The sequence below is a fragment of the Sorex araneus genome, chromosome X (genome assembly GCF_027595985.1).
Source record: "Sorex araneus isolate mSorAra2 chromosome X, mSorAra2.pri, whole genome shotgun sequence".
Taxonomy (NCBI): domain Eukaryota; kingdom Metazoa; phylum Chordata; class Mammalia; order Eulipotyphla; family Soricidae; genus Sorex; species Sorex araneus.
In genome coordinates, this window is record NC_073313.1 from 213,841,466 (window position 1) to 213,854,027 (window position 12,562).

Below are 12,562 nucleotides of genomic sequence, written 5' to 3' on the forward strand. Positions count from 1 at the left end.
AAGCATAGCTGAACTTGGGGGTCACTAAAATACCTTTTCAGATTAAAAAAAAAAAAACTGTATTATAGAGTATAGCACCTCTATTTGTAAGACAAGGACCACAGAAAATTAATGCTTCCAATGAAAGCAACTGGAAAAGCTAAATAAAATTTTAATAAGGAACAAGGGAGTCACCTTGGAAGAACTGTCAAAGTTTTGAATGATGAATTAGTGACAGTTTGGACCTTAAGCAAACCAGTAAGATAAGCATCCAGTCCACATTTATACAAAATTAAGTGTTTGAATAAAATAAGTATGTTTTGTAAGATATAATTCAGTCATAAAAATGTAGAGGACAATCACCATTTGGCAGATACCACAGTAATAAAATTCAGACAAATTCCAAAGATTTTAAAACTTGCGAATGAAATAGGAGAACGAAATTTGCAAAGTATCAAATTATTTCTCTACTTAGTATTAACTTACCAAAAAAAAAACCTCCAAATAACAAGAATAACTAGTTACCATGAAAGAATTCAGTAGCACCATAATTTTCAAAAATCAGTATTAAGATCTCTTACTATTACCCAAGTCGAAACAAAGAGCCACAAGGCATGGCCAATAGTTGGAAGCTTGCCACAAGTTGTGGGCAGAGGGCAGTTAGGAAAGAGAAGGGACTACTGTAACAATAATAGTTGGAAATGATCATTCTAGACAGGAACTGAGTGCTTCAAGTAGGTAAAAGGATACACACACACACACACACACACACACACACACACACACACACACACAACCTTTCAGCACCTTCATGACAAAACTTAAGACCCGAAAGGGAAGAGAGGGAGAGAGAGAGCATGAGACAGAGAGAAGAAAAGTGCCGCCATAGAGGCAGACTGGGGTTGGGGAATGGAAGGAGGGAAACTGGGGTCATTGGTGGTGGGAAATGTACACTGGTGAAGGTACGGATTTTGGAACATTGTATGAACAAACCCAATCATCAACAAGCTTGTAGATGTGTATCTCATGGTGATTTAATAAAAAGCACAATAAAATAAATTAAATCTCTCCTACAAAAAATTCATCTTAATGTGTTCTCCTTAAATCATGTGTTCTAGTCATGGCACACTAACAGAACACAAATATTCTACTATATTCTTGAAAAAAACAATTCTAATCATGAGGGAAAAAAAAAATCACATGGGGTGGGAGCAATAATGGGATCATTGGTGGTGGAAAATGGGCACTGGTGGAGGGAAGGGTACTCGATCATTGTACACTGAAACACAGGCATGCAAGTCTGTAAGTCTCCAACTGTACCTCATGGTGTTTCACTAATAAAAAATTTTTTAAAAAAAATCACACTAATCTGCAAATTGACGTATATTCTAAAAAATGAGTGATGAAACTACTTTAAAATTGTCACTGAAAACAAGGATCTCTTGAAAGGAGTAACTATCACAGGTTCTAGAAAACCAGGGAGACATACAGCTATATGAAAACAAAATATTGGAATAAGAGAAAAAAAATTGAGTGGAGAAACTGAATTTAAGATAGAACCTGTTGTTTGGCCAGTAATAGTGCTCAAGTGTTAAATTTCTGGTTTGGTTAGTCAACTATGATTGTAATTTGCTAACATGCTAACATTAGGGGGGAGGTGGGTGAGGGTTATATGGGAATTTCTCTGTACTATTTGAAGTTTTTTATAAGTAAAAACTTAAAAATAAAAAGCCCTCTCCCTCAAAAAAAATAGAGACATCAGAGAGCTGGCAAAAATTAAAAAAAAAATAAAAGGGTCTAAGTATTAGTACAGTAGACAGAGCACTTGCCTTTCACACAGCCAACCTAGATTAGATCCCTGGAACCCCATATGGTCTACCAAGGCCACTAGGAGTGATCTCTGAGTCTAGAACCAGGAATAACCCCTGAATACCTCCAGGTGTGCCCCCCTCCCCAAAAAACAAAACAAAACAAAACAAACCATAAAAAAAGAGGATGAGATAGGCTGAAATTAAAGAGAAGCTGAAATGGTAGCAGTAAGCAGTCCACAGTGGCACTACATGATGCTTTCTCAGAGCACACGCGGAGTCAGGGCTGCCGCTGGGGACAGAGAGCAGGCAATTCCTGAAGCCTCACGGGGGATAGAGACACAGAATAGGATTAGTTACTTGCAATACACCGATGGAATATATAAGGAACTCATACAAATTAGACAACTTAAAAAAGTCCATTGATAACTGAGTAATCTTTAAAAAAAGAAATTCTTCAAACTGCCTATATCATGTTGCTCAACTTTCATCAGTGATAAAGGAAATGCAAATTAACACTGGAATGCAATGCTACTACACAACCACCAGAGTGTTCAACAGATGGTCAAGCTGAAGTGCAAGGATGGGATTTACTAAGCTGTCCAATATGGCTGATAGTGGCATAAACTGGGCAAATTACTTCTTTGGCAGGGAGTGTGCACATCCAGCTGTGCTAAGGGCTTACTCCTAACCTGAATTCAGGGATCACTCATGATGATACTAATGGGACATATGTGGTGCCAAGGAAGTCAGTGGCAAGTGCCTTAACTTGTTTTCTCTGGCCAATGGAAAAGCTATTTGCAGTATCTAATATGTATACCCTAAAATTCAAGTATTTCACCTCTAGGTACTAGAAATGCACACACTGCCCCCCACCCCTTTTATATTTACTAGAGTATTTATGGAAACACTATATTCTGAATTTCCAATGAATGGAAAGGATCTTAACTATATTATAGTATAATCATATGATAGAAAACTATACAGTAATGAGAATGAGTTATAAATTCAACAATATGAATGAAATCTTGGAAACACAATGTTAAAAGAAGCCAGACATAAAAAAGTTCACACTACATAAATCTAGATTTAAAACGTCCCTGAAAGGTCAACATAGCGCTCTGAATATAGTTAACACAGTAATAAATCACTGAACTCTGAAACAAGTGATTCAAATGATTGTCTTGCTGGTTAGAATAGCACACAGTTAACTTTGAATGAGTTCCATACCTGAGGCTGAGCTCTGACTGCTGCTGGACGAAGACTCGCTGTCCTCGCTGGACGACTCTGAGCTGCTGTCGCTGCTGTCCGAGTCGGAGGCAGACGAGTCAGACTCAGAAGAGGAGGATGCAGAAGAGGATGATGAGGAGGACTGACTTGGTTCAACATCCACTTTCTGGGCCACGATGACCTTGGGTGTATTTTTGAGGTGCTCACGCAATTCGTCCCTGATTACAAAGACAGTGTTAGACTGCACTCTGAAAGGACTGCACTTTGAAAGCAACTAAGATAAAAATCCACAAGGTCAAAAGTAAAATTCTGAGACTAATTCTTACGTTAATCCTCCAAGACCTATAGACGTGAAGAAATTGATGGCAAATCGAGTATTCCTTGGATTATCTCGGGGTAATAATCCTTCAAAGAAAGGCTGCAGGGTCCTAAAAATGAACAAAAATGGAACAAAAGAACAAAGACTGACTAAAGACAAAACTCAAAGTCCCAGTTCTCTTTTCAGTTTTACTATGTGTTGGGTTAGTAAGTGAAATATAACCAAGTAAGCCATTTACTGTTACGCTACACACTGTCTAAATAAAACAATTAAGGTAAAGTCATAATTTACCAAATCTTATTTTCACAATTAATAAAGTACGTTTGTTTTTTTAAAAGTGGGGCACACCCAGTGGTGCTCAGGGCTTACTCTTGGTGAGAATCAAGGGACCATAAGCTATGTCAGAGATACAACTAGGGTAGGTTGTGTTCAGACAAGTACCCAACCAATGGTGCTTTTCCAAGAGAAAGGATTGGAGAGAAATGATCATATATACAGAATAATTAGACAGAACATACATGAATATTATACACGTTATAAAAAACACATGGGGCACAAAGAGGAAAAAAGTAAAAACACTTTTATTGTGTATAAACCAAAATATGTATGCAATGCCTTATGTCAGGCACTAAGGGAGGCGTAGAGAAGAATAAATTCAAGAGAGATCAAGGCTAAAGACTGCATAAAAAGATCCTTTCTCTGGAGGGGCACAAACAGCTCATTAACATTTGGACATATGGTTTTCAGTGTCAGACTTGAAGAATTTTTTTTTTTTAAAAAAACCCTTTTGTTAAAAAGGGGAGGAATAAAAAGAGATGATTAAGAATTGGTTTGCTAGCAAGAGTACAGTGGGTAGATGTTTGTCTTGCTGACCTGGGTCTGATCCCAGGCAATCAAGATGGTCCCCTGAACCCACCAGCTGTGATCCCTGAGTGCAAAGCCAGGAGTAAGTCCTGCGTACCGTCAGGTGTGGACCAAAACCCAAAAACTAAAACAAACCAACAAACAAAATAAGTTCACTTGAACTAAGAGTGGGGTGGGACTCTCGGCATTGCTAACAGGTGAAGAAGCAAGAGCAAGCTGGGCAATGCTGGTGTGACAACAGCGCAACTTGCTGGAGAGGAAGAAAATGAGCTCTGTGAAGACAAATGAAGTAGGACAGGAAGTCAAGGGAAGTGGATAAAGAACCAGAGAGAGTAAGGATCCCAGGACTCTGACACTGGAGAGGCAGGCTGAGGAAAAGACCACGGTAAGAGAAGAAACTGAACAAGCGGGCAAGTGTATGAGTGAGGTGGGTAAGGGTGGGGCATGCAGACTGAGAAGTATTACTAGATTTAGCAGGGTGGTCACAAAGAACACTGAAATGAGTTTAATAGCGTGAATGTAGGGAGTGCAAGTGGCAATGAGCAATCTAAACAAGTAGGAAATAAAGAAAGCTGTGATAGGGAGAATATTGGAATCTGGAAAACTCTAGCAGGTATGCAAAAATAATTTTGTGGATCCCAACTGCTTTTAAAAAGATAAAAATTACGCATTTTTTTTCTGCTTCAACTAAACTTAAAAAATTATATGTTGCCCTGTGACACAGAATATGAAATTCAGAGTAGAAACTAATGGTTACTTTAGGTGTAACTAAAATCCTTGGAGATTATTATTCTTGTTTTTATAATCAAGAGTGAACATTTTACTATTAAAGTGGGGGAAAACCTGAGGATACTGTGAATAAAGTATGCTTAATGATACACTTACTCATCCTTTAATCTTGCATTAAGTTTAGGAAGACCCATATATTCACATAGTTCCTGGAAAAATATTTTAACAAAAATTCTACTAGATGATGTAGTGGTTTCTTCACTGAGCTTTATACATTCAAGAACCTAAAAATTAAAATAAAAAAATTATTTTGGTGCTCATAAGGATAAAGTGACTAATATTTATAACTAAATTTATATTTATAATATTTATAACTAAATTTATAAATATTTATAATATTTATATTTATTACTTTTAAGTTTCTGCTAGAATTATTTATCCTTAGCTTTAATTATAATCATCTCTATATCCCTTGTGTTAATTTTCAAAATGTTAAGATTCTACAGAAATAGATCCCATTCTCTTTTTTTGAGTATGGCTTTTGTAGTAGGGGGAATATACTATATTGATCAAATCTTCACTGACGATTACTGGCTCACAAACCACACTCACCAAAAAATGGGTATATGAAGATCTGTGGCAAATGTTATTTATATCAGGCTATGATTTGTGTAACACATACATGATAAGGATAACTGAAAGAGTGATGATGACTTATTCGAACACTAAAACTGAAGCTCATGGAAAGATATTTTAGCACAAATAAAAGTAGGCCCGGAGAGACAGGACAGCAGGTAGGGTATTTGCTTTGCATACAGCCGACCCGAGTTCAATCCCTAGCATCCCATATGGTCCCACGAAACAAGGATATGGTGCTGCTCAGCACCCAAAGTTTTGCTTGGATCCTGTGGTACCAAGGACCACCAAGGCCATTCCTCTAGCTTGGAGGCTTCCATTGTCACACCCAGCAATACTCAGGAGCCTGCAGGACAACACCCAGCCTTGCGCTGGAGGCCATGTGGTATTTGGGATCAAAACCAGGTCTGGTAAATGCTAGGTTGTGTGATAACCATGGGACCATCTCCCAGGCCAGGGATCATACATTATTGGATGCTTTATATCTCTCAGTTAATATACACATAGTTGACTAAACAAATGAGTGTTAAATGAGCAGTAGTTATAGAACTAAGAGCCAGCACAAAGAATCATTTCATACTCCAATCCTGACTATATTCCTTCATCAAGAATATCTTCTATTAATCTAACGATTAATCTCCTGCCGCATGCCAGGCTGTCTTCACTGGGGCGCCCCCGGGGGGTGGTGTTGAGTCTCCCTCCCCACCCTAAGCAGAGCCCCGGCAGCTGTAAACCTCCAGAACCCAGCCACAGCCATGCTCAAGGCCACACTCCACACACTCGGATGAGCCTCATCCATGAAGGAACAGACGGAGAAACCCAAGTATGCGGGACTATGGCTGAGATCTCCAAGCTGCTTGCATCTCACCCAGATGCCCAGTTTTCCAGTAGTTTGGCAGTCACACCCACAAACTGTGTCTGCCCCCCACCCCCTCCATGTAATCTCATCAATGGCCAAGATCCAGAGACTATAAAACAAAGCTCCTGGAAGAGAGTGACGCAATTTTTCCTGGAGCATGAGGTCGTACCTCTTTATTTTAATTTATTCATTTACTTATTTTTTCCCCTGCATGGCAGAGCCTGGCAAGCCACCTGTGATGTATCTGACATGCCAACAACAGTAACAACAATGCGCTCTTAGTGTTCCTGGAGCAAGCAGACACCATTGGGCTTCGCTAGCACGCCACAGGGACAAATGAGGATGTTAGTGGTGCCCGTTTGAGCAAATTGATGAACAATGGGATGACAAAGATACAGTGATACAGTGAATATAACGATGGTTTGAAGTTCTTCCCTACTATTTACCCAACTTCAGTATTTGCTAAAAAGAGTATTCTTGCTAAGATACGGAATTCTCTCATGGTCTAACTGGTGTTATTTCCTCAGAAAGTGGACAAACCTCAAAAACTTACGTGCTATCAAAATATTGGAGTCTGGGGATATGAATGTGCACATATCTATGTACGTATGTGGAGAAGATGAAAATCCACAATATTTCTCAGCAAACAATCCTAGATATCACTACCGAAAACAGTGTGAAGTTAGGTATTTTATCATCCAGGGTATTTCTAATTCCAGTATTGACTTAGCTTTTAAATCTCATGGTATGAAACACAAAGATAGTTGTAAAAATTTGCTACACAACTCATTTATATTTATGTTTCCTACACAGGAAAAGTCTATGCTTTGTTGAATACCTCCTTGAAAATAATAAAAATTAAAAAGCATATATAAATAATAATCCATCTACTTACACTCCATGGAAGTGAATCAGTGTATAAAAGGTGAGCAAACATCTTAGCAACATTTCTCAATTTGTTTGTTTCCAAGCGATGGATAGTATCATATTGTTCTTTGAATATACCTTCGAAGGATTCCATGTATTCCTTTTTTAGCATGCAAAATCGCTAATAAAAAAATATTAATGTCAATACTATTAAAATTAAATGTTAATATTACAAGATTATTAATTCCTCCCAAGTTTATTGTATCAAAAGTAAAAATTTGTATGTTACTTTATCTTTTTGTGCAGTATGATTTATAGTTCAGTAAAGTTACTACCCCTATCAGAGATCTATATACTAAAACATGACATGTAGTTGGAAATAGACACATGCATTTATATATATATATATGCACACACACATATATAGTTATAACTACTTTGTGAGCAGTTTGAATTTTAAAAAGTATTCTAGCAGCTGATAAATGTACATGACTTCTGAAACTATAATTTTCTTAAGACAGCAACTCACTGTATTCATTAGGAAATTGTTTTGAAGATGTGGAATTCCTAAAGTACTGGAATAAGATTTAAATTTAAAAAATGGTACTACAAAAATAAGGCAAAGGAGAAAAAACCAGACTGTGAGAAATCCATGACAGAAAACAATAATTTGCTCTTAGCAAAGTATATTGGAATGCACCACAAAATAGAAACATTAATTCATATTATTAATGCTAAGAACTTTTCAGTAATTCTATTAAATTCCAGCAGTAAAAATAAAACTGGAACTCACCCCAGCTAATAAGCCAAAAAACTTCTCATATGTTCTTTGTTGAGCACAACAATCAAGTATCATGTTGCAGAGTTCTTTCTAGTTGGGGGGAAAAAAATCACATTAGTGATTCACAACAATAAATCCATACAGTATATTTTACCAGAATAACAGACTGTGTGCATCCACAAGAGTTTAAAAAGGCAAGACTTCTAAATTTTATAAAGTTTAGTTATTAAGACAAAATCTAAAGTTCAATGCATGTTAAGCCCACAGATTTTTAAAAGCATCTGATATGACTTCCAGCTTCCATGGTAATTTATACTATTTAGCTTAGCTTTATAAACGTCTTAATTCTTCTTTTTCTTTCTTTAGTTTTTTTGGGTCATACCTGGCAATGCTCAGGGGTTACTTCTGTCTCTGTACTTAGGAATAACTCCTGGTGGTGCTCGGGGAAACAGATGGGATGCTGGGGATCGAGCCTGGGTTGGCTGTGTGCAAGGCAACCTGGGTTGGCTGTATGTGTGCCCACTATAACTATTGCTCTGGCCCTCAAGTTCTAATTCTTAAAAATATGAAGAACTTCAAGAAAGCCTACGACATGGGGAAAAAAGCATGCTGAGATGCTAAGAAGTGAGTGTAAGTGTATTGTGATGGCATTATACAAATACTTCTAAATATAGACTCACCAACACAGTATCTAACAATTCAGTTGGTAGTCTCCCAACTGTGAAGCTTAACTACACAGTTGAGTTGGTATAGAGAAGGCATACGCAGTAAGTGTTCACGGAGGCACAAGTAGGCACAGAATCATTACAAGTTACACAATCCTCTGGTTGGTACAGAATAAAACTCAAATACCTCTGCAGCTAAATTTTCTATCACTAAAATAATATAGATCCATCTTGGATGGATTTGTAGCTATTGATGAAATCATTCCATAGCTGCTGAAATAATATATGGTCTAGTAAGTTATTTACATGCATGCCTTGAAAAAAATCTCTGCAGAATTAACACAAGTTTGAATAAATTTAGTATCAGGAAATGCTATTTGTCACAGACAATTCATAATTAACAAATATTATTGAATTCTGAAATTATCCTAATGAAGCCAACAGTGATTACAGAAGTCACATAGATTAAACTTGTAAAACATGGAGAAATCAAGAGACAAAATGAAAAAAAAGTAGAAATTCATTTATAGATCACTGCTAAGGAGTTGGTTAAAAGTATTTCTCTACACAGTATCTCTACTGAAAAGTTTAAAATTAAGTGAATCCAACTACAGTAACTGTATAATTTGCTCTCTACAAACAGGAAACAAACCTATAAAAGTAATAGCCCCTTCATTAATTTTTATTTTTTATACTTTCACTTAGCAATTCTGAAACTTTTTCACACAGAAAAACTCTAGATTCAAGTGATGTGTACATTGTCAATATTTTAGAAAACTGGTACAATATATAATTTGCACACACATCTATGTATAAGGGTGAGAAATGGATCAGAGAAGCACGGAACTGTGCTATCCAACATAGTAACCATAGTCACTAGAGGTTGCTGAAATTTAAATTATTTTAAACCACAAAGTTTTAGTTCTGAAGTTGCACTCTAGATTTAAAGCATTTAAAAATTATATAACTAGGGCCTACTTTACTGATTATTATAGAAAATATTTCTCTCATAAAGAGCTCTATCAGTGTACTTCTGAATGAAGGCAGATAATCCTAATCCACTAATAAAACAATCTATTCAAAGGCTTCATTTTACAATAAAGTGTTTACTTATTTTTTTTGGTGGGGGAGGCACACTTGGCTGTGCTCAGAGTGTACTTCTGGCTCTGTGCTCAGGTGTTGCTCCTTGCATTGTCTGGGACCATACTTGGAACCAGGAGCTGAAAACCTAGGTCAACTGCATGCAAGGCAATTGCCCGGCCTGCTGTTCTGTATTTCCAGCCCCCAAAAGTTTATTTTTAAGTCACTATACTGCTAGATTATTATTATTTTTAAATGTTTTTAAATTGGGTACAAATTACTTCAATTAAATATTTATATATACATAAGTTCTGTAAAGATGGATTCTTCAAAATTTAATACAGTACTAAAAATAAATGAAGATTTTGAGTTCTTCCATGTTAATCTGGTACATTTAAATACATTTCAACTTTTTCTACCAACATTGTATTTTGCAGTAACATAAGATTTAACCGGGTTTTAAACACTATGGCATGGTAATATGTTGATAGCATTGCTAATAAAGTCAGAACTACTTTCATCCACTGATGAAATGCAATTACAAAAGTTCTTCCCTGTGGCTTATAATAATTAAATATTTTAACAGTTTAATTAAATATTATGGATACTTTAGGAGAATCTTTTGAGTGCATGAAAATAAATGTACAAAGACATTCTTCCAATGTTATCAAAATATATTGAGGTTAGTTCCAGAACAACTACCTTCTGGTTAATAGTAATAAAATTTATAGTAATTATATTCCTCAAATAACAGCTTATCATACAGCAATTACAGTGTCAGAATTTTAAAGTTTAATTTGCTAATTTATTTTCTTCCAGTGATGCCACATCATGTGCACCAAGAGTACAAGCTGGTACATTACTATTACCAATAAACTGACTTTATTAAGACTGGAAAAACAATGTTTTTAAAATTTGAAAAGAACAATTTCTTTGCAAAATTCCATAACATAGTATTGCAATAATATATCTGTGTTCTAAAACAAAAGCTGGAACGTTTTGTTAAAAGGCAGAATAAATAATTAAGGTTTAGAGGTGATATAATTTGCTGCAACAGTTACCTAGAATGAACAAGCAACTATACACACAGCAGTGAATGAGCATGGCTATAATGCAATAAAATTTTATTTACAAAAGAGAGCTGTTAAGACTATGCCACAGCTTGCTGATTGTTGTAACAGATGGTATTTCAAGTCTTGAGACAGGACTTACTCTACTGAAGACTTTCTTAGTGGCTAGAAATTCAGCAGATATTAGAGCTGATAAATTTATTATTTTTTTTTAAATTGAATCACTGTTACTTATGATTTTGTTTCAGGAGTTCAATGTTCCAACACCAATCCCTTTCCCATTTTCGTTGGCATGGCAGTTTACCATACTGTCACTGACATGCAACCACGCATGTTACTTTACCTCCTATCAGCTCCCGGTCCTCACCCAGAGTTCCCACTTCCCTCGAACACTGTCAGAGTAGCCCCTTATCCCCCTCACCCTGCAAGGCAAACTTTCCCCTGAGAACCAGTTCTCCTGCTCTTTGTTTCTATTGCTTTGGGGCATAGCTATTCCTCTACTATTTCTTTATACTCCACATATGAGTGAAATCATTCTGTATTCCCTGATTCATTTCAGGAGCTGATGAATTTAAATTCAAGTATCTGCTTTATACTATTACAAATAAAACACTGTGTGAGGAAAAAGGAAAAACACCACCAAATCATAGGTTCCTGGTCCAAGGATATCTATATAGGCAAGACAGTTTTATATATAGGCTGGAGCGATAGCACAGCGGTAAGGTGTTCACCTTTAACAAGGCTGACTCGCGTTTGATTCCTCTGCCCCTCTCGGAGAGCCTGGCAAGCTATCGAGAGTATCGCGCCCACACGGCAGAGCCTGGCAAGCTATCCGTGACATATCGGATATGCCAAAAACAGTAACAATCGATGAGCAATGGGATGACAGTGACAGTGATATATACACATATAACACACACACATATGTACGTATATATGTATGTGTGTGAAGACACATATATTATGTATATACACACACATATATATGCCTGAAGACATATAGAAAAAAACTCTCAATATATTTAGCTGCATTATATTTCGAAAAGTGCACTGAGTTTTAAGACTGAGTCCCACTAGTGGGTACAAACACACACACACACACACACACACACACACACACACTTTAAGAAGAAAAAATAGTATAATATATCTATATTACAGATATGTACTATAATATAAAAAAATAAAGTATATATATATATATATAGACACACTTTATATGCACTACTGTCATCACTGTCATCCTGCTGCTCATCGAATTGCTCGAGTGGGCACCAGTAACATCTCCATTGTGAGACTTGTTGTTACTGTTTTTGGTAACTTGCCAGGCTCTGCCGTGCAGGTGAGATACTCTAGGTAGCTTGTCAGGCTCTCGGAGAGGGGTGGAGGAATCGAACCTGGGTCAGTCACATGCAAGGTAAACGCCCTACCCGCTGTACTATATGAAGTATAAAGTTTATGTATTTTATAGATACTTGAACCCCTGATACTTCACGATCATGGTTCTTGACATACAGTTTCTAACAAACACATTTTTAGTCAATGAACTAACTAATGGGAAAAAAAGATTGTTTTTTTCAGCCAACAAAAGCAACAGGTACGATGGTCCTTATAGTTTTTACCAACAGAAGTGTTTTAATCATAAAGTAGATGAGTTAAGTAATTTAAAAATAAC

At 36.5% G+C, this 12,562-nt stretch overlaps 1 protein-coding gene across 2 annotated transcripts in view; it reads right to left on the reverse strand.

The window, feature by feature from the left end:
* The window catches only part of CWC22 (CWC22 spliceosome associated protein homolog), a 75,173-nt gene that overhangs the window by 6,075 nt on the left and 56,536 nt on the right, over positions 1–12,562 (reverse strand). For both annotated transcript variants that reach the window (XM_055123015.1, XM_055123016.1), the window contains exons 15-19: positions 8,085–8,162; positions 7,320–7,472; positions 5,086–5,213; positions 3,344–3,445; positions 3,018–3,235 (exon numbers count right to left, since the gene is read on the reverse strand). In XM_055123015.1, coding sequence (XP_054978990.1) covers positions 3,018–3,235; positions 3,344–3,445; positions 5,086–5,213; positions 7,320–7,472; positions 8,085–8,162 — 679 coding nt within the window. The remainder of the gene's footprint in view (positions 1–3,017; positions 3,236–3,343; positions 3,446–5,085; positions 5,214–7,319; positions 7,473–8,084; positions 8,163–12,562) is intronic.